Source organism: Coregonus lavaretus, assembly GCF_964263955.1.
Source record: "Coregonus lavaretus genome assembly, chromosome: 4".
In the NCBI taxonomy this organism is placed as follows: domain Eukaryota; kingdom Metazoa; phylum Chordata; class Actinopteri; order Salmoniformes; family Salmonidae; genus Coregonus; species Coregonus lavaretus.
The window spans coordinates 27,255,714-27,282,711 of record NC_139991.1 but is presented as its reverse complement, the minus strand read 5'-3'; the positions used below and the strand labels follow the sequence as shown (position 1 = coordinate 27,282,711).

The following is a 26,998-nucleotide window of genomic DNA, read 5'->3' as shown; positions in this document are numbered from 1 at the left end:
ATGTAAAGGTAATTTCCGATTGAGCCGACATATGCAGCGTTTACCGTGAATGCAGTCTCTGCTAACTCGGGAACATTGCCTTTACATTTAAATCAAGCTGTAACGCTGATAGAGTAGAGTCCTAACACTTTAAATCAGAGTTATGGTTTTGCCACTTGTCTTTGTATAATTAGTTTGCAGTCATTGACTTTTGATTAGAAAATATTTAGTGTTGTTATTCAAATAAAGTTTAATTGAATTTGAAGAAATGATTTGTGATAACACTAATAGAGACACACAAATGGGCTGAACCAAAGGGAAGAAAACAGGGAGGGACAACCTGTACTTATCTAATAAGAAATGTGTTTTATTATTTATTGCAAACCATTTTAAAACGTTTTCAATTGCATGCCCTAATGAATACGACCCTGGTGTTGTGATAGAAAGGTCAATGACCTTCAAGTATGACTAACAAGCTAATAATTTTGGAAATCCAACACTGGCTATTTAATTAAAAAATGAATGCAACTGAATTTGGCAGAGATGGATAGATGTCACATGAGGAAAAGCACAGGAGCAATGCTCGGAGTAAAACTGTATTTATTGATATAGTGTTCCATCATATAACACATCTTACACACAATGTAGAAGACCCCTGGGTCAAAGAGCCATCAATAATCTATGAGGAAGCATGCATTGATACACGCACACACACACAGACACACACAGGATGCGATATTGTGCTTTACAGAGACCCTCACTTCTCTCTCTGGCCTCCTCTGAGGTCATATCCTGTTTGGTGCAGGATAAGCTGAAGAGACAAGAGCCCTAGATGGTGAATATGTAGGATGTCTGACGGAAACACATTGAGGGCACACACACAACACACACAGCACGCTCAACTCTCACAGGACAGGCATCTGAAAGGACATGCTCTCACAATGTACTGATAGGTTTTTTTCACACATTTTCACTTAGTTACACACATATAAATATAATTCATTATATTTCTGTGGTTACTCATGGCATCCACTGTACTTCAGATTGATTCAAAGTGAAAACATCTAGGGATTTATCTGTCAAACACTTTCATCAAAATCCAAATGATTTTAAGATCTAAAAAAAGATTGAGACGCGTTACTTGGTCGTTTCCTAAGGGGACTGGATTTTAGCATGCCATAGATATGTCAGATTGATTTTGACGTAGCATCATTGATGTGATATTGTCTCAAGGACATAATGACTTGTCTAAATCCCAGATGGACAATATTAGTGCTTCACTGCTTCTCATGCATTATTACCAAAGTACAACATTAAAACTTTGATGCTAAGAATGGACGTGTGTACTGCACTGTGAGTGACCACATTATAATTATGTTCTTAACAAACTATCATGGTATGTGGATTAACTGTGTCAAGTATCCTAGTAGTCTCATCCAGGGGATTATTAATACTGGTCCTGGGCAACCCACGAGTGCACATTTTTGTTCCAACCCAGCACTAACACACCTGATTAACTAATCAAGACCTTGGTGTGCTACCAGGTATGTTAGTGCTGGGAAGAAACAAAACGGTGCACCCAGTGGGTCCCAAAGACCAAGATTAAGAAACCCCACATGCTAATCTATGGTCTGTCAGAGGTGTTGTAGATGGATTTTACAGGGGTCTTATAGGATTTACGTCTGAGTGCTAACAGGGATTATGGAGTGTCTTCATAGTCGACTCCACGTCTGACAAACACACAGGAAAATACCTTACATCTGTCTTACTGCATCCAGCGTACAAAACAATCATGAGTTTTAAAACAATGTGACATTCCATTTCGAGGTAAGCATTAATTTCCACTGTTGTTGAATGCCACTTTGTCTAGGAGCTGCTCGCGTTGGTTTTATCGGCTCTGCAGAGGAAGAGAAGCCAAGGAAACAGGCATTCATGTTAGAGCATGCGTCCCACATGGCACCCTATTCCCCTTTAAAGTGCCCTACTTTTGACCAGGGCCCAGTAGTGTACTATATAGAGAATAGGGTGCCATGTGGGATGCACTGTTAGAGTGTTTATATGAAGGACAGACAAGCCAGACAAGGCCATCTCTCTTCAGACTGCACTTAAACAAGTAGCTTTAGTGGTCTTACTTACTCTGGTCTCCCTGACGTCGGCTCGGGTCCCTGGAGGAAACTGCTCACTCTGTAGAAGAAAGAAAGGAAGAGAAAGAGTAAATGTCAGACGGGAATCTGGGGTGCAGTGTTAAATATGTCATTGGCTACATTTTGTGGGGCATATTGAATCCATGGTATGTATGTGTCTTTTGTCAGGAAGGCAGAGCCAAATATGATCAAATGAATATGTTTCTCATTGGAATTCTACATCATGTTCTCAGAATTCTCTCATAATTTACCATCTGTGATATATCACCATTATTAATCATATCGTAATCTATGGTTTGTTGATGTGGCTGACAAATGCGTTTCGAGAAACATTTATCACATTTTCATATAATTACAGTATGAAAGTGGTCGGAGCAAACCCACTGTAGTGGAGTAGGCTCTCATCCAACATAAAAGCCTTTCTGATCTTAAACAGGATCATTTGATAAATGGGAGTCTGGCTAAGAGAAAACAGAAGTGGGGAGACATAGTTTCTGTTTCTGCAGCCATATAGTAATGAGGGACAAAGTCTATGCTTACGTTGAGCTCACCGCCGCTTCCTTCAGCTCCTCGTCAAGACTAGGGATGAGAGTTGACAACAGAAGATAAATAGAGAGTCAGTTACAGGTCAGAGGAGAGGAGGGGAAATGGAATGAGGAGAGGAGAGGAGAGGAGAGGAAAGGAAAGGAAAGGAAAGGAAAGGAGAGGAGAGGAGAGGAGAGGAGAGGAGAGGAGAGGAGAGGAGAGGAGAGGAGAGGAGAGGAGAGGAGAGGAGAGGAGAGGAGAGGAGAGGAGAGGAGAGGAGAGGAGGATGAAAGGAAAATAAAAGGAAGGAGTGGGGGATGTGTGGACTGGGCTCACCTAATGATGCACTCTGGGATGTGGACGTGTTCCATGGGGATGAGTTCCTGCAGCTCAGCCAGGCTGTTCACATACTTTATCTTATTGCTGAACTTGGTGCTGTGACAAAACACACATACAGTGCTGTGAAAAAGTATTTTCCCCCTTTCTAATTTTCTCTACTTTTGCATGTTTTTGATACTGGATGATATCAGATCTTCAACCAAAACCTAATATTCGATAAAGGGAACCTGAGTGAACAAATAACACAACAATTACATACTTATTTCATTTATTTCATTATCAAAGTTATGCAATGTCCCTGTGTGAAAAAGTAATTGTCCCCTTACACTCTGACTGGTTGTGCCACTTTAAGCTGCAATGACTCCAACCAAACGCTTCCTGTAGTTGTTGATCAGTCTCTCACGTCGCTGTGGAGGACGTTTGGCCCACTCTTCCATGCAGAACTGCTTTAACTCAGCAACATTTGTGGGTTTTCAAGCACGAACTACTCGTTTCAAGTCCTAACACAACATCTCAATTGGGATTAGGTCTGGACTTTGACTAGGCCGTTCCAGAACTTCAAATGTGTTGCTTTCTAGACATTTTCATGTAGACTTGATTGTGTGTTTTGGATCATTGTCTTGCTGCATGACCCAGCTACGCTTCAGCTTCAGCTCACAGACGGATGGCCTGACATTCTCCTGTAGAATTATCTGATCTATTAAGGCAAGTCGTCCAGGTCCTGAGGCAGCAAAGCATCCCCAAACCATCACCCTACCACCACCATGCTTGACCGTTGGTATAAGGTTCTTACTGTGGAATGCAGTGTTTGGTTTCCACCAGGCATAATGGGACCTATGTCATAATGGGACCCAGGCCATCCGTCTGTGATCTGAAGCTGAACCACAGCTGGGTCATGCAGCAAGACAATGATCCAAAACACACAATCAAGTCTACATGAAAATGGCTAGAAAGCAACTAATTAGAAGTTTTGGAATGGCCTCGTCAAAGTCCAGACCTAATCCCAATTGAGATGTTGAGGCAGGACTTGAAACGAGCAGTTCGTGCTTGAAAACCCACAAATGTTGCTGAGTTAAAGCAGTTCTGCATGCAAGAGTGGGACAAAATTCCTCCACAGCGATGTGAGAGACTGATCAACAACTACAGGAAGCATTTGGTTGCAGTCATTGCAGCTAAAGGTGGCACAACCAGTTATTGAGTGTAAGAGGGCTATTACTTTTTCACACAGGGGAATTGGGTGTTGCATAACTTTGTTAATGAAATACATTTTTAAAAGTATCTTTATTTTATTTGTATACTCAGGTTCCATTTATCTAATATTAGGTTTTGGTTGAAGATCTGATAACATTGAGTATCAAAAATAGAGAAAATCTGAAAGGGGGCAAATACTTTTTCACAGCACTGTACACACATATCTAAGTGGACATGCACACACATACTAACTTTATCTTGCAGCTTAAATTACGGCCATGCATGCTACATTTCAATCCATGTTTAATGAAATACACTCCAAGATTTCTTTACTTAGAACAGAGTAATTAATGTGTGTGTTTACCTGATGAAGGGCCTAGTGATGGCTAGGATGGTCCGTATAAACCAGGACGGGTGGACGATGATGAAGGATTTTAAATTCTTCCTGAGCCTGAAACCAAACATTCATCAACATTTTCATAATGAGTATGTTTGTGTGATGTGGCATGATACAATGTTATTACAGTTGACCACATTGGAAATATTGGGAGGTATTGTAGTTTGGTATTATAGGTAGCTTACTCAGGTAGTTATTGAAGGTTATTGTAGGTAATTATTGTAGGTAAGTATTGTATTCGGCAGACCCCGGCGAAGCACGAGGCTAGCTTACCCACTACTTGGACCAACAAAGCTAGCTAGCTAGCTAGCGGGTAGCTACTGGTAACTTTTTGCAACTGTGGTTAATTGTTTCCAATGTTATTTCATGCTTAAGAGTACCTGTGATTGAGCCAGCTAGCTGCTACCATTCAGCTGTTTTTCTAACCTCATCCGAGGCATTAACGTTAGGTGGTTGGTAGCTGCTGTACTTAATTACAGCTACTGATAACAGTCTGCTGTAGTTTACAACAATTCTAATTTCTAAAGTGGAAGTTGGGAGAGTTTTACTCGGGTGGTTCAGTGAAACAATTATAGTTTCTGAGGTGGAAGTTGGGAGAGTTATATATATATTTTTTTTTTTGGTGAGGGAGGCCTGCTCTCTCCTTTCCCAGATGTTTAGTTCATTTCATTCCGATCTCCTCTGCATTATTGTAGCCATCTGCTGCAGCCTGTCAACTATGCCTCTGCCTATCTCTGTTCTCTCCTCTCCGCACAGGCTACACAAACGCCTCACACCGCGTGGCTGCTGCCTCTCTAACCTGGTGGTCCCTGCACGCACCACACACCTGGAGTTCCAGGTCTCAGGCAGCCTCTGGAACTGCCGTTCTGCCGCCAACAAGGCTGACTTCATCCCAGCCTATGCTACCCTCCAGTCCCTCGACTTCCTGGCGCTGACGGAAACATGGATTACCACTGAAAACACTGCTACTCCTACTGCTCTCTCCTCGTCTGACCATGTGTTCTCGCATACCCCGAGAGCATCTGGTCAGAGGGGTGGTGGCACAGGAATCCTCATCTCTCCCAAGTGGTCATTCTCAATTTTTCCCCTAACCCATCTGTCTATCTCCTCATTTGAATTCCACGCTGTCACAGTCACTAGCCCATTTAAGCTCAATATCCTTGTCATCTATCGCCCTCCAGGTTCCCTTGGAGAGTTCATCAATGAGCTTGACAAGTTCCTTTCCTGAGGATGGCTCACCCTTCACAGTTTTGGGGGATTTCAACCTCCCTACGTCTACATTTGACTCATTTCTCTCTGCCTCCTTCTTTCCACTCCTCTCCTCTTTTGACCTCACCCTCTCACCATCCCCCCCCACTCACAAGGCAGGCAATACGCTTGACTTCATCTTTACTAGATGTTGCTCTTCTACTAATCTCACTGCAACTCCCCTCCATGTCTCCGACCACTACTTTGTATCCTTTTCTCTCTCGCTCTCCTCCAACACTACTCACTCTGCCCCTACACAGATGGTAACGCGCCGCCGCAACCTTCGCTCTCGCTCTCCCACTACTCTCTCCTCTTCCATCCTATCATCTCTTCCCTCTGCTCAATCCTTCTCCCTCCAATCTCCTGATTCTGCCTCCTCAACCCTCCTCTCCTCCCTTTCTGCATCCTTTGACTCCCTGTGTCCCCTATCCTCCCGGCCGGCTCGGTCCTCCCCTCCAGCTCCGTGGCTTGATGACTCATTGCGAGCTCACAGAACAGAGCTCCGGGCAGCTGAGCGGAAATGGAAGAAAACTAAACTCCCTGCCGACCTGGCATCTTTTCACTCCCTCCTCTCTACATTTTCTTCATCTGTTTCTGCTGCTAAGGCCACTTTCTACCACTCTAAATTCCAAGCATCTGCCTCTAACCCTAGGAAGCTCTTTGCCACATTCTCCTCACTGCTGAATCCTCCCCCCCTCCTCCCTCTCTGTGGATGACTTTGTCAGCCACTTTGAAAAGAAGGTTGACGACATCCGATCCTCGTTTGTTAAGTCTAATGACACTGCTGGTCCTGCTCACACTGCCCTACCCTATGCTTTGACTTCTTTCTCCCCTCTCTCTCCAGATAAAATCTTGCGACTAGTGACTGCAGGCCGCCCAACAACCTGCCCGCTTGACCCCATCCCCTCCTCTCTTCTCCAGACCATCTCCGGTGACCTTCTCCCCTACCTCACCTCGCTGATCAACTCATCCTTGACCGCTGGCCATGTCCCTTCCGTCTTCAAGAGAGCGAGAGTTGCACCCCTTCTCAAAAAACCAACACTCGATCCCACTGATGTCAACAACTACAGACCAGTATCCCTTCTTTCTTTTCTTTCCAAAACTATTGAGCGTGCCGTCTTTAGCCAACTCTCTTGCTATCTCTCTCAGAATGACCTTCTTGATCCAAACCAGTCAGGTTTCAGGACTGGTCATTCAACTGAGACTGCTCTTCTCTGTGTCACGGAGGCTCTCCGCACTGCTAAAGCTAACTCTCTCTCCTCTGCTCTTGTCCTTCTAGACCTGTCTGCTGCCTTTGATACAGTGAACCATCAGATCCTCCTCTCCACCCTCTCCGAGCTGGGCATCTCCGGCGCGGCTCACTCCTGGATTGCGTCCTACCTGACCGGTCGCTCCTACCAAGTGGCGTGGCAAGAAGCTGTCTCCGCACCACGTGCTCTCACCACTGGTGTCCCCCAGGGCTCAGTTCTAGGCCCTCTCCTTTTCTCCCTATACACCAAGTCACTTGGCTCTGTCATATCCTCACATGGCCTCTCCTATCATTGCTACGCTGACGATACACAACTAATCTTCTCCTTTCCCCCTTCTGATAACCAGGTGGCGAATCGCATCTCTGCATGTCTGGCCGACATATCAGTATGGATGACGGATCACCACCTCAAGCTGAACCCTGGCAAGACGGAGCTGCTCTTCCTCCCGGGGAAGGACTGCCCGTTCCATGATCTCGCCATCACGGTTGACAACTCCGTTGTGTCCTCCTCCCAGAGTGCGAAGAGCCTTGGCGTGACCCTGGACAACACCCTGTCGTTCTCCGCTAACATCAAGGCGGTGACCCGATCCTGCAGGTTCATGCTCTACAACATTCGGAGAGTACGACCCTGCCTTACACAGGAAGCGGCACAGGTCCTAATCCAGGCACTTGTCATCTCCCGTCTGGATTACTGCAACTCGCTGTTGGCTGGGCTCCCTGCCTGTGCCATTAAACCCCTACAACTCATCCAGAATGCCGCAGCCCGTCTGGTGTTCAACCTTCCCAAGTTCTCTCACGTCACCCCCCTCCTCCGCACACTCCACTGGCTTCCAGTTGAAGCTCGCATCCGTTACAAGACCATGGTGCTTGCCTATGGAGCAGTGAGGGGAACGGCACCTCCGTACCTTCAGGCTCTGATCAGTCCCTACACCCAAACGAGGGCATTGCGTTCATCCACCTCTGGCCTGCTGGCTCCCCTTCCTCTGCGGAAGCATAGTTCCCGCTCAGCCCAGTCAAAACTGTTCGCTGCTCTGGCACCCCAATGGTGGAACAAGCTCCCTCACGACGCCAGGACAGCGGAGTCACTCACCACCTTCCGGAGACATTTGAAACCCCACCTCTTTAAGGAACACCTGGGATAGGATAAAGTAATCCTTCTACCCTCCCCCCCCCCCCCCCCAAAAAAAAAGTAAAAAGAAAAAATAGAAAGAAAAAAAAGAAAAGAAAAAAAAAGTATAATTGTAAAGTGGTTATCCCACTGGCTATAGGGTGAATGCACCAATTTGTAGTCGCTCTGGATAAGAGCGTCCGCTAAATGACGTAAATGTGCCCTTGAGCAAGGCACTTAACCCTAATTGCTCCTGTAAGTCGCTCTGGATAAGAGCGTCTGCTAAATTACTAAAATGTAAAATGTAAAATGTAAATAAGTATACGTAAATCCTTTTACATTTTATCCTGTGGGCCTTACACTTTTTCATACTAAAAAATATAATGAATACATCCATCCACTCATCCATAAATCAACCATATGTCAAATGACCTCCTGTCAATCATCTGGTAGCACTTCTTGAGCCAGCCTAGTCCAGGCATCCTCCTGTGGGGTGTGGCTCCGTTCAGGTAGATGATCATATAGTCCTCCGCCACCATCAGCTCCAACGTGCTGATCACATACCTGAATGCAGGACATACAGTAGGGGAGGTACACATCAATCATTAACCTAGAGTACGATTTAAAACATGTTCAGGTAAAGGTAAAGAGCAGAGCATACTGGTGAATGATTGCGCTACATGGGTTAGATTAGAACATTATTGCCATTTAACCCTGTGAGACCCAGGCATAGATCCAAATGAGGAAAAACGTATTACCCTTCAGAAATATTTGTAATAGGCCTCTGATTATGAAAATAATCTGTTTTGTATTTATTTAACATTTTCTGGAACGTTGCAAAAATGCAACATTGGGCTTCAATGGTAGGATAAATGTGTGGTAAGAAAACTGTGAAATTCCATTAAAATCACATCAAAATTGATCAAAAGCATTTATATTGTCTAATGGTATAAAAATCTGAGATCCTATTTTGTCTGAAATAGCCAAATTGATCATCTCGACCGATCCAAATGTTTCTATTTTGTTATCAAGAACATCTTTTTGAAAGGATCAACTATGTTGTGGGTTTTCTATGTATGGAGAACATCTAATTTACTTTTAGTAATATTTGGTTGTCCTTTCTGGCTTAATTACGAGAGCTATCTTACTTCTTTACCATAAAATAAATGGTCATCAATGGCAGTATTCTCATAAACTACACATACATTTAAAAATATATATATTTCTGTTCTTGTGTAGAGGGGATATCAAAGTTAGTATTGAAGTATTTGGTTGTCCATATTTGCAGAATTTGGAAGGAAAACAATCTCTCTAACTTGTCTATCAATACAGTGCATTCGGAAAGTATTCAGACCCCTTTACTTTTTCCACATTTTGTTACGTTACAGCCTTATTCCAAAATGGATTAAATACAATTATTTCCTCATCAATCTACACACAATACCCCGTAATGACAAAGTGAAAACAGGTTTTAGATGTTGAAATACCTTATTTACATAAGTATTCAGACCATTTTCTATGAGACTCAACATTTAGCTCAGCTGCATCCTGTTTCTATTGATCATCCTTGAGATGTTTCTACAACTTGATTGGAGTCCACCTGTGGTAAATTCAATTGATTGGACATGATTTGGAAAAGCACACACGTTAAGGTCCCACAGTTGACAGTGAATGTCAGAGCAAAAACCAAGCCATGAGGTCGACGGAATTGTCCTAGAGCTCCGAGACAGGATTGTGTCGAGGCACAGATCTGGGGAAGGGTACCAAAACATTTCTGCAGCATTGAAGGTCCCCAAGAACACAGTGGCCTCCATCATTCTTAAATGGAAGAAGTTTGGAACCACAAAGACTCTTCCTAGAGCTGGCCGCCCGGCCAAACTGAGCAATCGGGGGAGAAGGGCCTTGGTCAGGGTGGTGACCAAGAACCTGATGGTCACTCTGACAGAGCTCCAGAGTTCCTCTGTGGAGATGGGAGAACCTTCCAGAAGGACAACCATCTCTGCAGCACTCCACCAATCAGGCCTTTATGGTAGAGAGGCCAGACGGAAGCCACTCCTCAGTAAAAGGCACGACAGCCCGCTTGGAGATTGCCAAAAGGCCCCTAAAGAACTCTCAGACCATGAGAAATAAGATTCTCTGGTCTGATGAAACCAAGATTGAACTCTTTGGCCTGAATGACAAGCATCACATCTGGAGGACACCTGGCACCATCCCTACGGTGAAGCATGGTGGTGGCAGCATCATGCAGTGGGGATGTTTTTCAGCGGCAGGGACTGGGAGACTAGTCAGGATCGAGGGAAAGATGAATTGAGAAAAGAACAGAGAGATCCTTGATGAAAACCTGCTCCAGAGCATTCAGGACCTCAGACTGGGGCGAAGGTTCACCTTCTAACAGGACAACGACCCTAAGCACACAGCCAAGACAATGCAGGAGTGGCTTCGGGACAAGTCTCTGAATGTCCTTGAGTGGCCCAGCCAAAGCCCAGACTTGAACCCGATCTAACATCTCTGAAGAGACCTGAAAATAGCTGTGCAGCTACGCTCCCAATCCAACCTGACAGAGCTTGAGAGGATCTGCAGAGAAGAATGGGAGAAACTCCCCAAATACAGGTGTGCCAAGCTTGTAGTGTCATACCCAAGAAGACTCTAGACTGTAATCACTGCCAAAGGTGCTTCAACAAAGTACTGAGTAAAGGGTCTAAATACATATGTGACTCGTTTCAGGAAACTAGGGGTATGTCACACGTCACTACTTCACAGGAGAGCCATTTGAACGTAAACTTTTTTTTTTTTTTTCACCTTTATTTAACCAGGTAAACCAGTTGAGAACAAGTTCTCATTTACAACTGCGACCTGGCCAAGATAAAGCAAAGCAGTGCGATAAAAACAACAACACAGAGTTACATATGGGGTAAAACAAAACAAAGTCAAAAATACAACAGAAATACATATATATATACAGTGTGTGCAAATTTAGCAAGTTATGGAGGTAAGGCAATAAATAGGCTATAGTGCAAAATAATTACAATTAGTATTAACACTGGAATGATAGATGTGCAAGAGATGATGTGCAAATAGAGATACTGGGGTACAAATGAGCAAAATAAATAACAATATAGGGATGAGGTAGTTGGGCGGGCTAATTTCAGATGGGCTGTGTACAGGTGCAGTGATCGGTAAGGTGCTCTGACAACTGATGCTTAAAGTTAGTGAGGGAGATAAGTGTCTCCAGCTTCAGAGATTTTTGCAATTTGTTCCAGTCATTGGCAGCAGAGAACTGGAAGGAATGGCGGCCAAAGGAGGTGTTGGCTTTGGGGATGACCAGTGAGATATACCTGCTGGAGCGCAGACTACGGGTGGGTGTTGCTATGGTGACCAATGAGCTAAGATAAGGCGGGGATTTGCCTAGCAGTGATTTATAGATGGCCTGGAGCCAGTGGGTTTGGCGACGAATATGTAGTGAGGACCAGCCAACAAGAGCGTACAGGTCACAGTGGTGGGTAGTATATGGGGCTTTGGAGACAAAACGGATGGCACTGTGATAGACATTGATACATCCAATTTGCTGAGTAGAGTGTTGGAGGCTATTTTGTAAATGACATCGCCGAAGTCAAGGATCGGTAGGATAGTCAGTTTTACGAGGGCATGTTTGGCAGCATGAGTGAAGGAGGCTTTGTTGCGAAATAGGAAACCGATTCTAGATTTAACTTTGGATTGGAGATTCTTAATGTGAGTCTGGAAGGAGAGTTTACAGTCTAACCAGACACCTAGATATTTGTAGTTGTCCACATACTCTAGGTCAGACCCGTCGAGAGTAGTGATTCTAGTCGAGTGGGCGGGTGCAAGCAGCGTTCAGTTGAAGAGCATGCATTTAGTTTTACTAGTGTTTTTAAGAGCAGTTGGAGGCTACTGAAGGAGTGTTGTATGGCATTGAAGCTCGTTTGGAGGTTTGTTAACATAGTGTCCAATGAAGGGCCAGATGTATACAAAATGGTGTCGTCTGCGTAGAGGTGGATCTGAGAGTCACCAGCAGCAAGAGCGACGTCATTGATATACACAGAGAAAAGAGTCGGCCCAAGAATTGAACCCTGTGGCACCCCCATAGAGACTGCCATAGGTCCAGACAACAGGCCCTCCGATTTGACACATTGAACTCTATCTGAGAAGTAGTTGGTGAACCAGGCAAGGCAGTCATTTGAGAAACCAAGGCTATTTAGTCTGCCAATAAGAATGCGGTGGTTGACAGAGTCGAAAGCCTTGGCCAGGTCAATGAAAACGGCTGCACAGTAAAATGTGTTTTTTGACAGAAATGCCTTCTGGAACATGTGTACTTTCATGTGCCTTAATAACAAACTTTTATGCCATCTGTAAATACGAATACAATTGTTAAATTATGAGCCTAGTTGGTTTAGCCACAGAAAAAGACAGCAACCTTCCCGCTAGCCATATTTGGTTGAGATAATGAATGGGCTGGAAATCCTGAGAGATGAGTTCGGATTGGTCTGCCATGTAGCACGCTTCTGTCTATTTGAGCTGGTCAGTATGTGTAGGTAATCCTTTCTAACGCGGCTTTAAAAATATATATATCACGTAGTAGAACTGCATAAGTGTTGCTCTCCACTTTCTGGAGGACCGAGTTTTGAAATCAGTGGAATTAGAGTATGATAGCTAAGGGGATGGAGAAAAAACCTGTCTCCGGGTTACATCTACAAACTAAGGCCAACCATGGTATCCGTGACAGAGAGGGAGAAGCGTCCATCCATGTATACAGGTAAGATAGTCTAGCTAGCTTACTTTTTGTCAAAGTCGTTTTCATTTCAAGCTAAAGTGTACTGTTAGCTAGCTAGCTAACGTTAGCTAGCTGGCTCGCTAGCTAACGTTATGTGTATGATCTGTTTAGTAATATTATTTGTATCTCAGAGCCATTTGCTTTGCTAGTTATAGCCTAATGTTAGCTAGCTAACATTGAACCTGGTTGGTTAGCTACCTGAAGATTCATGCAGGGTAGTAACGTCATGAGTTGGGATAATGGTTCATTGTTTAGCTAGCTAGCTACGTCTCAACAAAAGACTCCACTAAGTAACCATTTCAATAGAATGTTCATGATGTCACTGCGACAACTTTTGATAGACGTAGCTGGTAAATTCGTTCTGGCTATCTACTCCGATTTCAGAGCACTCTCGTCTGAGTGTGCCAGAGCGCAGAATAACTGACGAATTTACGAACGCTCAACACCTGTTGAATATGGCCGGTGTCAGTAAACGTTGCCAAAAAAGTGTAATTAAATTGTTGCCAGCGGCACAGTTGCAGTCACCAACGCTCTGGATAACATAAAAACAGCCTAACCAGCTCTGCTAGGGCAAGTGGAGCGGCAGGTAGCTTAGTGGTTAAGAGCGTTGTGCCAGTAACCGAAAGGTCGCTGGTTCTAATCCCCGAGCCAACTAGGTGAAAAATCTGTCGATGTGCCCATGAGCAAGGCACTTAACCCTAATTGCTCATGTAAGTCGCTCTGGATAAGAGTGTCTGCTAAATGACTTTAAAAAAACTTTTAAATGGTCAGAGTGAGCTGTTCTCTCATTTGCGTCTGGAAGTAGCTAGTAAACTAGCCAACATTAGCCAGTTAGCTTGACTGCTGCTGTTAGGACAGAATGCTCTGATCAACCCTACTCCTCGGCCAGAGCGTTCAGTGTGCGCTCTGACCGCTCCAAGAGTGAAACGCTCTGAATTGACAAACAGACAATCTGACAACTCTGAGTTTATGAATGCCCATAGCACACTCTGGCACTCCAGATAAAATTTACGAACACACACGTAGAATAAACCAGCCTTTAGTCTTGAAATCTTTGGTTGTTTAGTACATGGCCTCATGCGTATCCTTAAAGAGATGGGTGGGGCTAAAGCTTAAGAGGGTGTGAACCATGCTGAAAGGGTGTAGACAAAGAAGAGCTCTCCAGTATGTGTACCAAAACATTCAAAGGCCATTTTCTCAAAAGTTTATCAACTTTCAAAGCAGAATTACTTCCCCATTGTTCCTCAACTGTAGTGTATGATATAAACAATTTTCTAGCTCTGTCTCTACTTTTATCCCAATGTAAAAAAAACTACATTTCAAATGTTGCTACATAACACCAAATCGAACCGGTCAGTCACATATGTAAATGTGTTATTTCCGGTTTTTATTTGTAATACATTTGCAAAAAATTATAAAAACTTGTTTTTGCTTTGTCATTATGGGGTATTGTGTGTAGATTGGGGAAAATAACTATTTAATCAATTTTAGAATAAGGCTGTAACGTAACAAAATGTGGAAAAAGTCTGAATACTTTCCAAATGCATTGTATATGAATGTGGGCCAATGTCTCAATTTGGCAACCCTTTAAGCCCAATGTTGTGCTTCTGCAACACTTACAAAACTACCTCTAGCTCTGGGTTAGAATGTTTGTTTCTCAATTCCTTTTTTCTACATAATCACTACATTTTAGAGAAGACAGGAAAAAAAAGTCATGTACTTGCATGGATGGCTTACACCATATGCTTGTGTAGGGTACCAGTGTGGTCTCAGACAAGTGGACAGCTTTCTAATGTTTCAGAAGCTACTGCTCAAATCAAATCAAATGTTATTTGTCACATGCAACGGCTGTAGACTTAAACGTGAAATGCTTGCTTATGAGCCCTTCCCAACGATGCAGAGTTAAAAAGTTATAATAAAAATAGAAATAGTAACACAAGAGGAATAAAATACACAAGAATGGAGCTATATACAGGGAGTACCAGTACCAGATCAATATGCAGAGGTATGAGGTATTTGAGGTAGATATGTACATGAAGGCAGGGTAAAGTGACTAGGCATCAGGATAGATAATAATAAGAGTAAAATAAAGAACAGAGTAGCAGCAGCATATGATGAGTGTAAAAGTGTGTTTATGTGTGTTGTCTGTATGCGTGTGTGTGTGTTATGCGTGTGTTATGTGTGTGTGTGTATGTGTGTGTGTATATAGAGTATGTGAATGTGTGTGGGCTTTGTGTGAGAGTGTCAGTGTAGTGTGAGTATGTATATAGTGTTTATACAGTCTTTGTGAGTGTGCATAGAGTCAGTGCAGATAGTCCGGGTTACCATTAATTAACTAATTAGCCTGTTGGTCCGAGAGCCGATGCTCCGGTACCGTTTGTCGGGCGTTAGCAGAGTGAACAGTCTATGGCTTGGGTGGCTGGAGTCTTTGGCAATTTTTCGGGCCTTCCTCTGATGCCACAATAATCATACCAACACATAACAAATACTACTAAGAGATACATCTGGGTCTAAGAAGATGCACTATGTAGTGATTGACATTATGTTTTAGTTTAGGACCTGTACAGGTAGCAGTTTAGGAAACGTTGCATTTATACAACGATGGATCTCACAGGGTTATTGGAAATACAGACTAAAACTATAAAATGCAATCAGTATATCCTCTAAGATATTTTCAACATAAGGTGTATTTGTCAGGTGTAAGGTGTAGGGTTCAGACCAGGAAATAGATTCAAGTCAGTAGCTCTGAGGACGAGGAGGATTCTAGGTGTAACTCACAGGAAGAGATGCTCCATGACTTCATGGTAGTCCTCACTGTCGCTGTCAGGGAGGAAACACGCCGCAAACACTATGATGGCGTTCACTCCATTTCCATAGTACCCTGATGAAGGAAAAACAACACTTGTAAAGAAATATTCAGATATGATCCACACCACAACAGTTTATAAGAGTGCCCTGTCGAGAGGCTTGGTGGTGGGGTACGGTGTTTTGCTGTTTCTTTCTCAGTTTTTTTGGTTTTTCTCTCTGTCATCTGCCATCAGTATGTCACTATGTCTGATTAGCCCTTTAAATCTTTATTTTTTATCCTGTAATTAAACCCCATTAGGTTCTATGGGATGAAAATCTATTTTGTATGGGAGACCCCATCAAGTGAAAGGAGGCAAAAGAGAGGTATATAAAATAAAACAAGGTATAAAAACACAGAACAACGACCAGAACTTTCCTGTACCTCCATGGGAGATAACTCTCTGGTAGGGCTCAATGATCTTCATGTTAATGCGGTGTTCCTGCTCTCCGATGACCACGGCCCTCCACAGCTTCCCATCCTGACGCTCCTCCTCCGCGCTGCATGTGGGCTCGCATGGCTCCTTCTCCGTGGTACGATTGACTGTTGGGGGTTCTGGTTTGGGCAAAAGGCAGAAACAAAGCTATTAGAAAAAACAGACGCACTATAAATCGATTTATAATCTACACAACAAAAATGTGATTACAGAGAAATGTAGGTAATATTTTCATTGAACTTCCAGCTTCCAAGTGGCGTAATATCTAATTGAGTGTATTAGTCTGTGTTTGAAATGGCCCTACTGTATAGTGCACTAAAGGGTTCCATTTGGGACGTACTCCTAGACCAGGGGTACTCAAGTACTATTGGGAACGTCCGGTAACACAAATGTCCTATGTGGCAAAGGTCTAGATGGATTTGGTCATTTATCGGCGTAGTAACAAACCTCCACCAACCAATGCGACCCCAAACTGTTCACACCCCTCTTGTTGGCGGAGAGAAAATTGTACAATTTTAAAGCTAATTTCCCAGTATTCTACACATTTTGCATGGAACAGATACATTTTTTCTGTTTAAAGCTAATTTCCTGCAATTCTACACGTTTCTATGTCATATGTGTGTTAATATGATACTAGGGGTCGAAGCCCAACCGAGTAAAAAATCAAATAAAAAAATGTGGGTAGTCGGGACCCGCGGTCCGTATTGACCCCGTTCTGGGTTTGGATCTGAACCGCGGTCCGCCAGTTGAGTATGGAGGTCCTAGACTGACTAACCCTCCCAGTCCAGCTCATTGTCGGTGTAATCCAGATAGTCTGCATCGTCGGGCGTGTCCAGGTCGTCCACGTTAATGTCCAGGTCGTCGGGCGTCTCTAGGGCGTCATCCTCGCTCTGGTCCAATGAGAGGCTGATACACGGGGCGGAGAGCTTCTTCCTTTGGGACGGGCCACCTGGCGCGCCCTGCAGGGGCAGCGAATTGGGAGGGGCTAGAGGGAGGGAAGTGGAGGAGTCAGTGGAAATGTTAGAAGGCTCCATATATCTCTCTTTTTCTCTCTTTGTCTCTTGTGTGTAGGGTTATTGCATTTTGTCTAGTTGTCCTCTTAAATGCTACCAACCTGTGCTAAAGATTAAAAACATTTGGACCTTAACATGATATAGCTGTAAGTAGCTTATAAATGTGTACGTATTATGAATGAGTTAACGCCTGTATGAGTAACTAACCTCATCATGGTGCTGCATGTGAATGTGAGAGTGTGTCTAATTAACTGACAGCTTAGTTCTGCAGGCAGCCACAGAGTAATGATGGCATAACAACCTTTCATCCCATATAGAGCTGCCGGTGTTACTGAGGCTCACCTGGTCTGCCCTCGGCCCCCTCAGAGCTCATCTTACTGTGAGACTCCAGGTCCATCCCTTCATCACCCAGGGGGACCTTAAGACAATACACAAGAGACACTGAATACAGACCAATTAACAGAGGAGAGGCAAGTGTGTGTGTGTGCGCGTGCGTGCGCGTACGTGTGCTTGCATGTGCATGCGGTTCGCACCACAAGGAGTGAATAGAAATGTAACTTTGACAGGTTACGTAGACACAATCCCCCTACTGTGGTCCTTCAACCTCTACATTGCTGTGGAGAATCATCATCCATCATCCACAATAGTCCCTATACTAGGACTTGATCCGGCGTACCAGTGAGAGCCTGACTGTGTTTTGTGTAGGTCTGTTTATGCACACATACAATGAGTGAACTCAGTTGGCAGTACTGTACACACAGTCACACACAAGCCATTTCCTACAGGCACACTGTCTTAAAAGACTGTGTCTCTATCATTGCTGCCGGGAGGATTTCAATGACCACAGCAGAGGGGGAGAGAGGGAGGGCAGTGGGAAGAGTGTTGAGGGTAAAGGTCATCACATCTCTCCTCCTCCGCTGTGAATAATCCATCTATTCTAGCAGGAGGCGGAGAGATGGATGGGGAGGGAGGAGGGTAAGGCTGTTACATCATCAGCAGCCAATTCTTCTCCCTCTCTCCTCTCCTCCGTCTCTTCTCTGCTGATTCAAATGTCCACACGGCAAATGAGCACAGATTGGGCACAGATGTAAATAAACCAACCGTCAAGTGCACTCACGCACATTAAAATGATCCTGGTTTCTTTTTCAGATGGGAGAAGACAAATCTGATTGCATTAGCAAATGCGACAAAAAGAAAAACGCTGATTAGAATAGCTGATTTCTGAACAGCAATGATGAATTACATAAGCTACTGCTGATGCTGAATCACACACACAGACACAAACACACACGCGTGTGCATGCATACGATAGGTATAACAAGATCAGCATCAGCTGCTTTGCTCCATGGAGGATGCTGAGCCACCTAATACAGTGCAACACAGGACCACAGTGCTGATGACAGCAGCCCCTCCCTCTCTTCTCTCTTCCTGTCTCTAGAAAATAAATACGTCTCTCTCTTCTCCTTTTTCTTTATTTTGCATCACATTAAATCCATCTACTCACCACTACTGGGGCACAGGAATCTCTGTCCTTCTCTGTCTCAGAGCATGGATGTATTTCAGCTGTATCTCACTCTTTTTCCCTCTCTTCCTCCCAGGCTCTTGGTAGAGATGCTCAGCTTACAAAAAGCTCACAGCTTCCACCATTTTGTCGTCACATGACCCAGGCTAGCACCAAATAAGGCCAATCACCTGCTTCTACAGCTCTGCGCAGCAGCTGGCTCTGCTAGTTCAGCTGTGTGTGTGTGTGTGTGTTATTATTAGAGGCCAGCTGAGAGATGTGTAAGATTTGGATTGCTGAAAGAGGTTTTATTATCCCTCAGGGCTAAAAGAAAAACAATGAGTTGAAAGGAAGCTGACGAATACAGTAGAATTACAATGAATTCTTGCCAGCACTATTTATAAGACATTCAATATACAGTGCATTCCGAAAGTATTCAGACCCCTTAACTTTTTCAACATTTTGTTATGTTACAGCCTTATTCTAAAATGGATTACATCGGTTTTTTTCCCTCATCAATCTACACACAATGCCCCATAATGACAAAGCAAAAACAGGTTTTAAAAAATGTTTGCAAAACCCTTTACTCAGTACATTAATGAAGCACGTTTGGCAGCGATTACAGCCTCAAGTCTTCTTGGGTATGACGCTACAAGCTTGGCACACCTGTATTTGGGGAGTTTCTCCCATTCTTCTCTGCAGATCCTCTCAAGCTCTGTCTGGTTGGATGGGGAGTGTCGCTGCACAGCTATTTTCAGGTCTCTCCAGAGATGTTAGATCGGGTTCAAGTCTGGGATCTGGCTGGGCCACTCAAGGACATTCAGAGACCTGTCCTGAAGCCACTCCTGCGTTGTCTTGGCTGTGTGCTTAGGGTCGTTGTCCTGTAGGAAGGTGAACCTTCGTCCCCAGTCTGAGGTCCTGAGCACTCTGGAGCAGGTTTTCATCAAGGATCTCTCTGTACTTTGCTCCGTTCATCTTTCCCCCGATCCTGACTAGTCTCCCAGTCCCTACCGCTGAAAAACATCCCCACTGCATGACGCTGCCACCACCGTGCTTCACCTTAGGGATGGTGGCAGGTTTCCTCCAGACGTGACCAAAGAGTTCAATCTTGGTTTCATCAGACCAGAGAATCTTGTTTCTCATGGTCTGAGAGTCCTTTAGGTGCCTTTTGGCAAACTCCAAGCGGGCTGTCATGTCCCTTTTACTGAGGAGTAACTTCCGTCTGGCCACTCTACCGTAAAGGACTCTACCGTAAAGGCTTGATTGCTGAGTGGTGGAGCGCTGCAGAGATGGTTGTCCTTCTGGAAGGTTCTCTCATCTCCACAGAGGAACTCTGGAGCTCTGTCAGAGTGACCATTGGGTTCTTGGTCACCTCAATGACCAAGGCCCTTCTCCCCCAATTGTTCAGTTTGGCCGGGCGGCCAGCTCTAGGAAGAGTCTTGGTGGATCCAAACTTCTTCCATTTAAGAATGATGGAGGCCACTGTGTTCTTGGGGACCTTCAATGCTGCAGAAATGTTTTGGTACCTTTCCCCAGATCTGTGCCTCGACACAATCCTGTCTCGGAGCTCTAGAACAATTCCTTCGACCTCATGGCTTGGTTTTTGCTCTGACATGCAATGTCAACTGTAAACAGGTGTGTGCCTTTCCAAATCATGTCCAATCAATTGAATTTAACAAAGGTGGACTCCAATCAAGTTGTAGAAACATCTCAAGGATGATCAATGGAAACAGGATTTCGAGTCTCATAGCAAAGGGTCTGAATACTTATGTAAATAAGGTATTTCTGTTTTTAATTTTCTATGCATTTGCAAACATTTTTAAAAACCTGTTTCCGCGTATTTTGTATAGATTGATGAGGGGGAAAAAGTAATTTTATCCATTTAAGGCTGTAACGTAACAAAATGTGGAAAAAGTCAAGCGGTCTGAATACTTTCCGAATGCACTGTATTTTAGAAGACATTCAATGTCTTCGATTAATATTAATTAATCCTAAATATAATATTCTAAATTCGTAGCAGTGCTTTATGATCAACATTAAACTTTATGACTACCATCTTTACTAACTTATGACCATTTTCAAGTTCCACCTACTTTAAATGTTCAATTAACACTACATCACGCCTGGTCAAATACGGAAGTGGTCAGATGACACGAATGCTACGCTACTGGACTGTTTTCCTAGCACAGACTGGAATATGTTCCAGGATTCATCCAATGGCGTTGAGGAGTATACCACCTCAGTCATCGGCTTCATCAATAAGTGCATCGACGATGTCATCCCAACCAGAAGCCATGGATTACAGACAACATCCGCATCAAGCTAAAGGCTAGAGCTAACGCTTTCAAGGAGCGGGAGACTAATCTGGACGCTTATAAGCAATCCCACTACGCCCTCAGACGAACCATCAAACAGGCAAAGCGTCAATACAGGATTAAGATTGAATCGGCTCAGATGCTCGTCGGATGTGGCAGGGCTTGAAAACTATTACGGACTACAAAGGGAAACCCAGCCGCGATCTGCCCAGTGACGCGAGCCTATCAGACGAGCTAAATGCCTTTTATGCTCGCTTCGAGGCAAGCAACACTGAAGCATGCATGAGAGCACCAGCTGTTCCAGACGACTGTGTGATAACGTTCTCGGTAGCCGATGTGAGCAAGACCTTTAACAGGTCAACATTCACAAAGCCGAGGGGCCAGACGGATTACCAGGACGTGTACTCAAAGCATGTGCGGACCAACTGGCAAGTATCTTCACTGACATTTTCAACCTCTCCCTAGCCGAGTCTGTAATACCTACATGTTTCAAGCAGACCACCATAGTCCCTGTGCCCAAGGAAGCGAAGATAACCTGCCTAAATGATTACCGCCCCGTAGCACTCACGTCAGTAGCCATGAAGTGCATTGAAGGGCTGGTCATGGCTCACATCAACAACATCATCCTGGATATCCTAGACGCACTCCAATTCAGATATCGCCCAACAGATCCACAGATGACGCCATCTTAATCGCACTCCACACTGCCCTTTCCCACTTGGACAAAAGGAACACCTATGTGAGAATGCTGTTCATTGACTACAGCTCAGCATTCAACACCATAGTGCCCACAAAGCTCATCACTAAGCTAAGGACCCTGGGACTAAACAGGTGGTAAGGGTAGGCAACAACATGTCTGCCACTGGGGCCCCTCAGGGGTGCGTGCTTAGTCCCCTCCTGTACTCCCTGTTCACCCACGACTGCGTTGCCAAACACGACACCAACACCATCATTAAGGCCTGATCACCGACAACGATGAGACAGCCTATAGGGAGGAGGTCAGAGACCTGGCAGGGTGGTGCCAGGACAACAACCTCTCCCTCAATGTGAGCAAGACAGGAGCTGATCGTGGACTACAAGGAAAAGGCGGGCCAAACAGGCCCCCATTAACATCGACAGGGCTGTAGTGGAGCGGGTTGAGAGTTTCAAGTTCCTTGGTGTCCACATCACCAACAAACTATCATGGTCCAAACACACCAAGACAGTCATAAAGAGGGCATGACAACACCTTTCCCCCTCAAGAGAGGTTTGGTATGGGTCCCCAGATCCTCAAAAAGTTATACAGCAGCACCATCGAGAGCATCCTGACCGGTTGCATCAACGCCTGGTATGGCAACTGCTCGGCATCTGACCGTAAGGCGCTACAGAGGTTAGGGCGTACAGCCCAGTACATCACTGGGGCCAAGCTTCCTGCCATCAAGGACCTATATACTAGGCGGTGTCAGAGGAAAGCCCAAAAATTGTCAAAGACTCCAGTCACCCAAGTCATAGACTGTTCTCTCTGCTACCGCACGGCAAGCGGTACCGGAGCGCAAGTCTAGGTCGAAAAGGCTCCTTAACAGCTTCTACCCCCAAGCCATAAGGCTGCTGAACAATTAATGAAATGGCCACCCAGACTATTTACATTGACAACCCCCCCCCCCCCCCCCCCCCCCCCCCCCCCCTCCGTTTTTACACTGTTGCTACCCACTGTCTATTATCTATGCATAGTCACTTTACCCCTACCTACATGTACAAATTACCTTGACTAACCTGTACCCCTGCGCATTGACTCGGTACCGGTACCCCCTGTATATAGCCTCGTTATTGTTATTTTATTGTGTTACTTTTTATTATTTTTTACTTTAGATTATTTGGTAAATATTTTCTTAACTCTTTCTTAAACTGCATTGTTGGTTAAGGGCTTGTAAGTAAGCATACACCTGTTGTATTCAGTGCATGTGACAAATAAAGTTTGATTTGATTATATCCTAAATAAAATCTCCTACTGTCTCATTAATCTCCAATATTTCTCCATGTACAGTAAGTAAATGATTCCCCTAACATTCCCCCATCATGTCTACATTATAATTCACTACATAAGCATAACAAGCAGTTGCTATTTCAATCAAACAATAGAATAAGAATAGAGCACCTTTCACCCAACTGTAGTCAATTTAATAATGATGAAAACAGGAAGATCAAAACATGTGGTGGATATTATAAAATAAGGATTTGCTGGAGTCCAAGTCAAACCAAGATTCTTTATTTCTGAGTCAGAGAGAATAAGAGTTACATAGCGCAGTGTACATGTCACGAATTCCGCAGAGGCTGCTCCTCCTCCTTGTTCGGGCAGGCTTCGGCGTTCGTCGTCCCCGGAGTACTAGCTGCCACCGTTTGATGTTATCTATGTTTGTTTGGTTTTGTCTGTTTAGTGCACCTGTTCCTTATCACGTCTTGATTATGTCACCTATAAGTGTCCTTTGGTTTTGTTTGTAGTTGTGTGTCGTTGTACGCCTGTCGTTTGGTGTAGGTTGTTTGTTTGCTTATTGTTAGTGCTGTTCGCACTTTACGCACTGTTTTGCGTATTCGCTCGCCTCCTGTTTTTGAGGCCTGTTTGGATTGTTCTTTGCTCCTGTGACTATTAAAAGTCGGATCGACTAAGCTTCTGTGTCCTGCGCCTGACTCCAACACCACATCCACATCAGCCCTTGACAGTTCACAGTCTGAATTCCGAAGCATTGGGTGATAAGCATATATCTTTATAGTTTCCTGTTCTTGGGCGGGACTCTCAGTTCTCCTTTTATCTATACAATGATACAGGGGCAAACTGGTTTGCAACACAGGTTGATACTCCCAAGAACAGGAGATTATAATAGGACAGTTTCACACAGTTTTACAAGGTTAGTCACATACTCAGTCATGTGGACACATACAATTAACATTTCCCATTACAGTAGCTATAGCACAATAGAGACGTAGAACCTTAAAATCATGAGCAGGGATTTCCAGTATACACACAGCAAATTCTTCAGTGTTAAATCAACACAGAGTGTTACAATTAACACTGATCCAGTGTGTATATGGGTCCACACTATTCAGTGTTAAATTAACACACTGATTAGTGTAAAGCCTTATTTGCATATTTTCCAGAGTGCCTTACCTTTCGAGTGAATTGTAGTTACCACCCATGACTGTATTTGTTAGGGACAGAGACATGGTTGTTGCATTCATCCATTTTCAGTCCTGTGGTCTTCAACAAGTGAGATCCTAAGCAAACATGTTATCATTAAAATGTAATTATCTAACACAATACAACACATTTCATAAGGCCTTATTTTAAGGAACTAGCTTTTTAAGGAACTAGCTTTACTCTAATACAGTGGCCTGAAACTCATGGTTTACAGGCCACATCAGGCCTGCAATTCACTTTATACTGGCTTGCAAAGTGATGTGTAATTCCTATTGGAATCCAGCCAGAATCCAACATTTGAATTTTTATTCACCCGCAATCTGATTTCAGATTGACTGCCGGGTTGGGAAGTCTGATATATGAGACTACCTAAACTGGAATAACCATTTCAGTAATGGGTGCAATAAATCCAAGTAACAGATTGGATTAGTGTAGAAAAATTTGAGTAGCATAAGATGAATTACTCAATCAATGTACATGCAAAAACATACAGTGCATTGCAAAAGTATTCATCCCCCTCGGCGTTTTTCCCATTTTTTTGCATTACAACCTGTAATTTAAATGGATGTTTATTTGGATTTCATGTAATGGACATACACAAAATAGTCAAAATTGGTCAAGTGAAATTAAAAAAAATTCTTGTTTCAAAAAAGTATAAATAATTAATAACGGAAAAGTGGTGCGTGCATATGTATTCACCCCCTTTGCTATGAAGCTCCTAAATAAGATCTGGTGCAACCAATTACCTTCAGAAGTCACATAATTAGTTAAATAAAGTCTTCCTGTGTGCAATCTAAGTGTCACATGATCTGTCACATGATCTCAGTATATATACACCTGTTCTGAAAGGCCCCAGAGTCTGCAACACCACTAAGCAAGGGGTACAACAAAGCAAGCGGCACCATGAAGACCAAGGAGCTCTCCAAACAGGTCAGGGACAAAGTTGTGGAGAAGTACAGATCAGGGTTGGGTAAAAAAAATATATCTGAAACTTTGAACATCCCACGGAACACCATTAAATCCATTATTAAAAAATGGAAAGAATATGGCACCACAACAAACCTGCTAAGAGAGGGTCGCCCACCAAAACTCACAGACCAGGCAAGGAGGGCATTAATCAGAGAGGCAACAAAGAGACCAAAGATAATCCTGAAGGAGCTGCAAAGCTCCACAGGGGAGATTGGAGTATCTGTCCATAGGACCACTTTAAGCCGTACACTCCACAGAGCTGGGCTTTACGGAAGTGAGGCCAGAAAAAAGCCATTGCTTAAAGAAAAAAATAAGCAAACACGTTTGGTGTTTGCCAAAAGGCATGTGGGAGACCCCAAACATATGGAAGAAGGTACTCTGGTCAGATGAGACTAAAATTGAGCTTTTTGGCCATCAAGGAAAACGCTATGTCTGGCGCAAACCCAACACCTCTCATCCCCCTGAGATCACCATCATGCTGTGGGAATGTTTTTCATCGGCAGGGACTGGGAAACTGGTCAGAATTGAAGGAATGATGGATGGCACTAAATACAGGGAAATTCTTGAGGGAAATCTATTTCAGTCTTCCAGAGATCTGAGACTGGGACGGAGGTTCACCTTCCAGCAGGACAAAATGACCCTAAGCATACTGCTAAAGCAACACTTGAGTGGTTTAAGAAACATTTAAATGTCTTGGAATGGCCTAGTCAAAGCCCAGACCTCAATCTAATTGAGAATCTGTGGTAGGACTTAAAGATTGCTGTACACCAACTTGAAGGAGCTGGAGAATGGGCAATAATCCCAGTGGCTAGATGTGCCAAGCTTATAGGGACATACCACAATAGACTTGCAGCTGTAATTGCAAAAGGTGGCTCTACAAAGTATTGACTTTGGGGGGGGGGGGGGGTGAATAGTTATGCACGCTCAAGTCTTCTGTTTTTTTTTTGTCTTATTTCTTGTTTGTTTCACAATAAAAAATATTTTGCATCTTCAAAGTGGTAGGCATGTTGTGTAAATGAAATGATACAAACCCCCCAAAAATCCATTTTAATTCCAGGTTGTAAGGCAACAAAATAGGAAAAATGCCATGGGGGGTGAATACTTTCGCAAGCCACTGTAGTTATTGAAATAAACCATTTAAAAAAATCTCCCTGCAATATAGCATGCTGGGAAATATGATAATGATGGGCATGGTTTTGGTTTAACACTGGTTATTACAACCAACACTGGGGTTCTTTTACGCCAATGAGTGTTAATTTAACACTTACAAAGTTAATTTAAGACCTGAATCAACACTAGAAATGTAACTGAAAAATCAACACTAGGTAACACTGGCCAATTTTCTGTGCAGTAAATAGTTGCACACACTGGTTAGTAAACCACAAACCTTCCTTCTACATAGTTGGAACACCTTTCCCTGAGGAGATCCTCTTTGGACGGGTGCATGTTTGTTTGCTTTGTCACTCACCTCTGTTGTTGGTCTCAGTCTCACCAGTTAAACAGGAAGAGGGAGAGAAAGGAGCTTGACCTGTTTGGTACAAATGTCAATGCCACGACGTCCTGCCACCGCCACACCTGTGTGTGTGTGTGTGTGTACGCAAGAGGGTGTGTGCATGTGTGTGTAAAAGAGGGAGTGTCAGTCAAAGAACTGGGAGTACTGTATACAGTAATTAATTAACACACAATCTGGGTTATTCACAAAGCAAATAATGAGGTGACTCTGTCAATATTCAATATTATAACCCTTCCATTATATATTATTGTCACGGATTCTGCCG

The 26,998-nt window shown here is 43.8% G+C and overlaps 1 protein-coding gene across 2 annotated transcripts; it reads right to left on the bottom strand.

The window, feature by feature from the left end:
- Positions 1 to 563: 563 nt before the first annotated feature.
- Positions 564 to 26,805, bottom strand: LOC311128340 (protein prune homolog 2-like). Of its 2 annotated transcripts, XM_084160450.1 has the most exons (12): positions 26,689 to 26,805; positions 24,222 to 24,328; positions 17,606 to 17,681; positions 17,026 to 17,235; positions 16,199 to 16,369; positions 15,748 to 15,850; positions 8,613 to 8,744; positions 4,543 to 4,629; positions 2,985 to 3,083; positions 2,664 to 2,702; positions 2,116 to 2,163; positions 564 to 1,876 (listed from the first exon to the last, which is right to left on the bottom strand). In XM_084160450.1, the coding sequence occupies exons 3-12, from the start codon at positions 17,658 to 17,660 to the stop codon at positions 1,846 to 1,848; spliced, it is 975 nt and encodes a 324-aa protein (XP_084016576.1). In that variant the 5' UTR covers positions 17,661 to 17,681; positions 24,222 to 24,328; positions 26,689 to 26,805; the 3' UTR covers positions 564 to 1,845. The 2 variants fall into 2 exon arrangements, with proteins under 2 accessions (XP_084016576.1, XP_084016575.1); XM_084160449.1 differs by lacking the exons at positions 24,222 to 24,328; positions 26,689 to 26,805 and adding an exon at positions 18,768 to 18,908 and having other exon boundaries at positions 565 to 1,876.
- Positions 26,806 to 26,998: the final 193 nt, after the last annotated feature.

Bases quoted from the DNA above. Each gene is read 5' to 3' on its own strand.
- LOC311128340 (XM_084160450.1), bottom strand. From the start codon at position 17,660: ATGGACCTGGAGTCTCACAGTAAGATGAGCTCTGAGGGGGCCGAGGGC. The intron at 3,084-4,542 runs GTAAACACACAC...GTTTTGTCACAG, and splicing joins ATCACTAGGCCCTTCATCAG to CACCAAGTTCAGCAATAAGA. The intron at 2,164-2,663 runs GTAAGCATAGAC...TTTCTTCTACAG, and splicing joins GAAGCGGCGGTGAGCTCAAC to AGTGAGCAGTTTCCTCCAGG.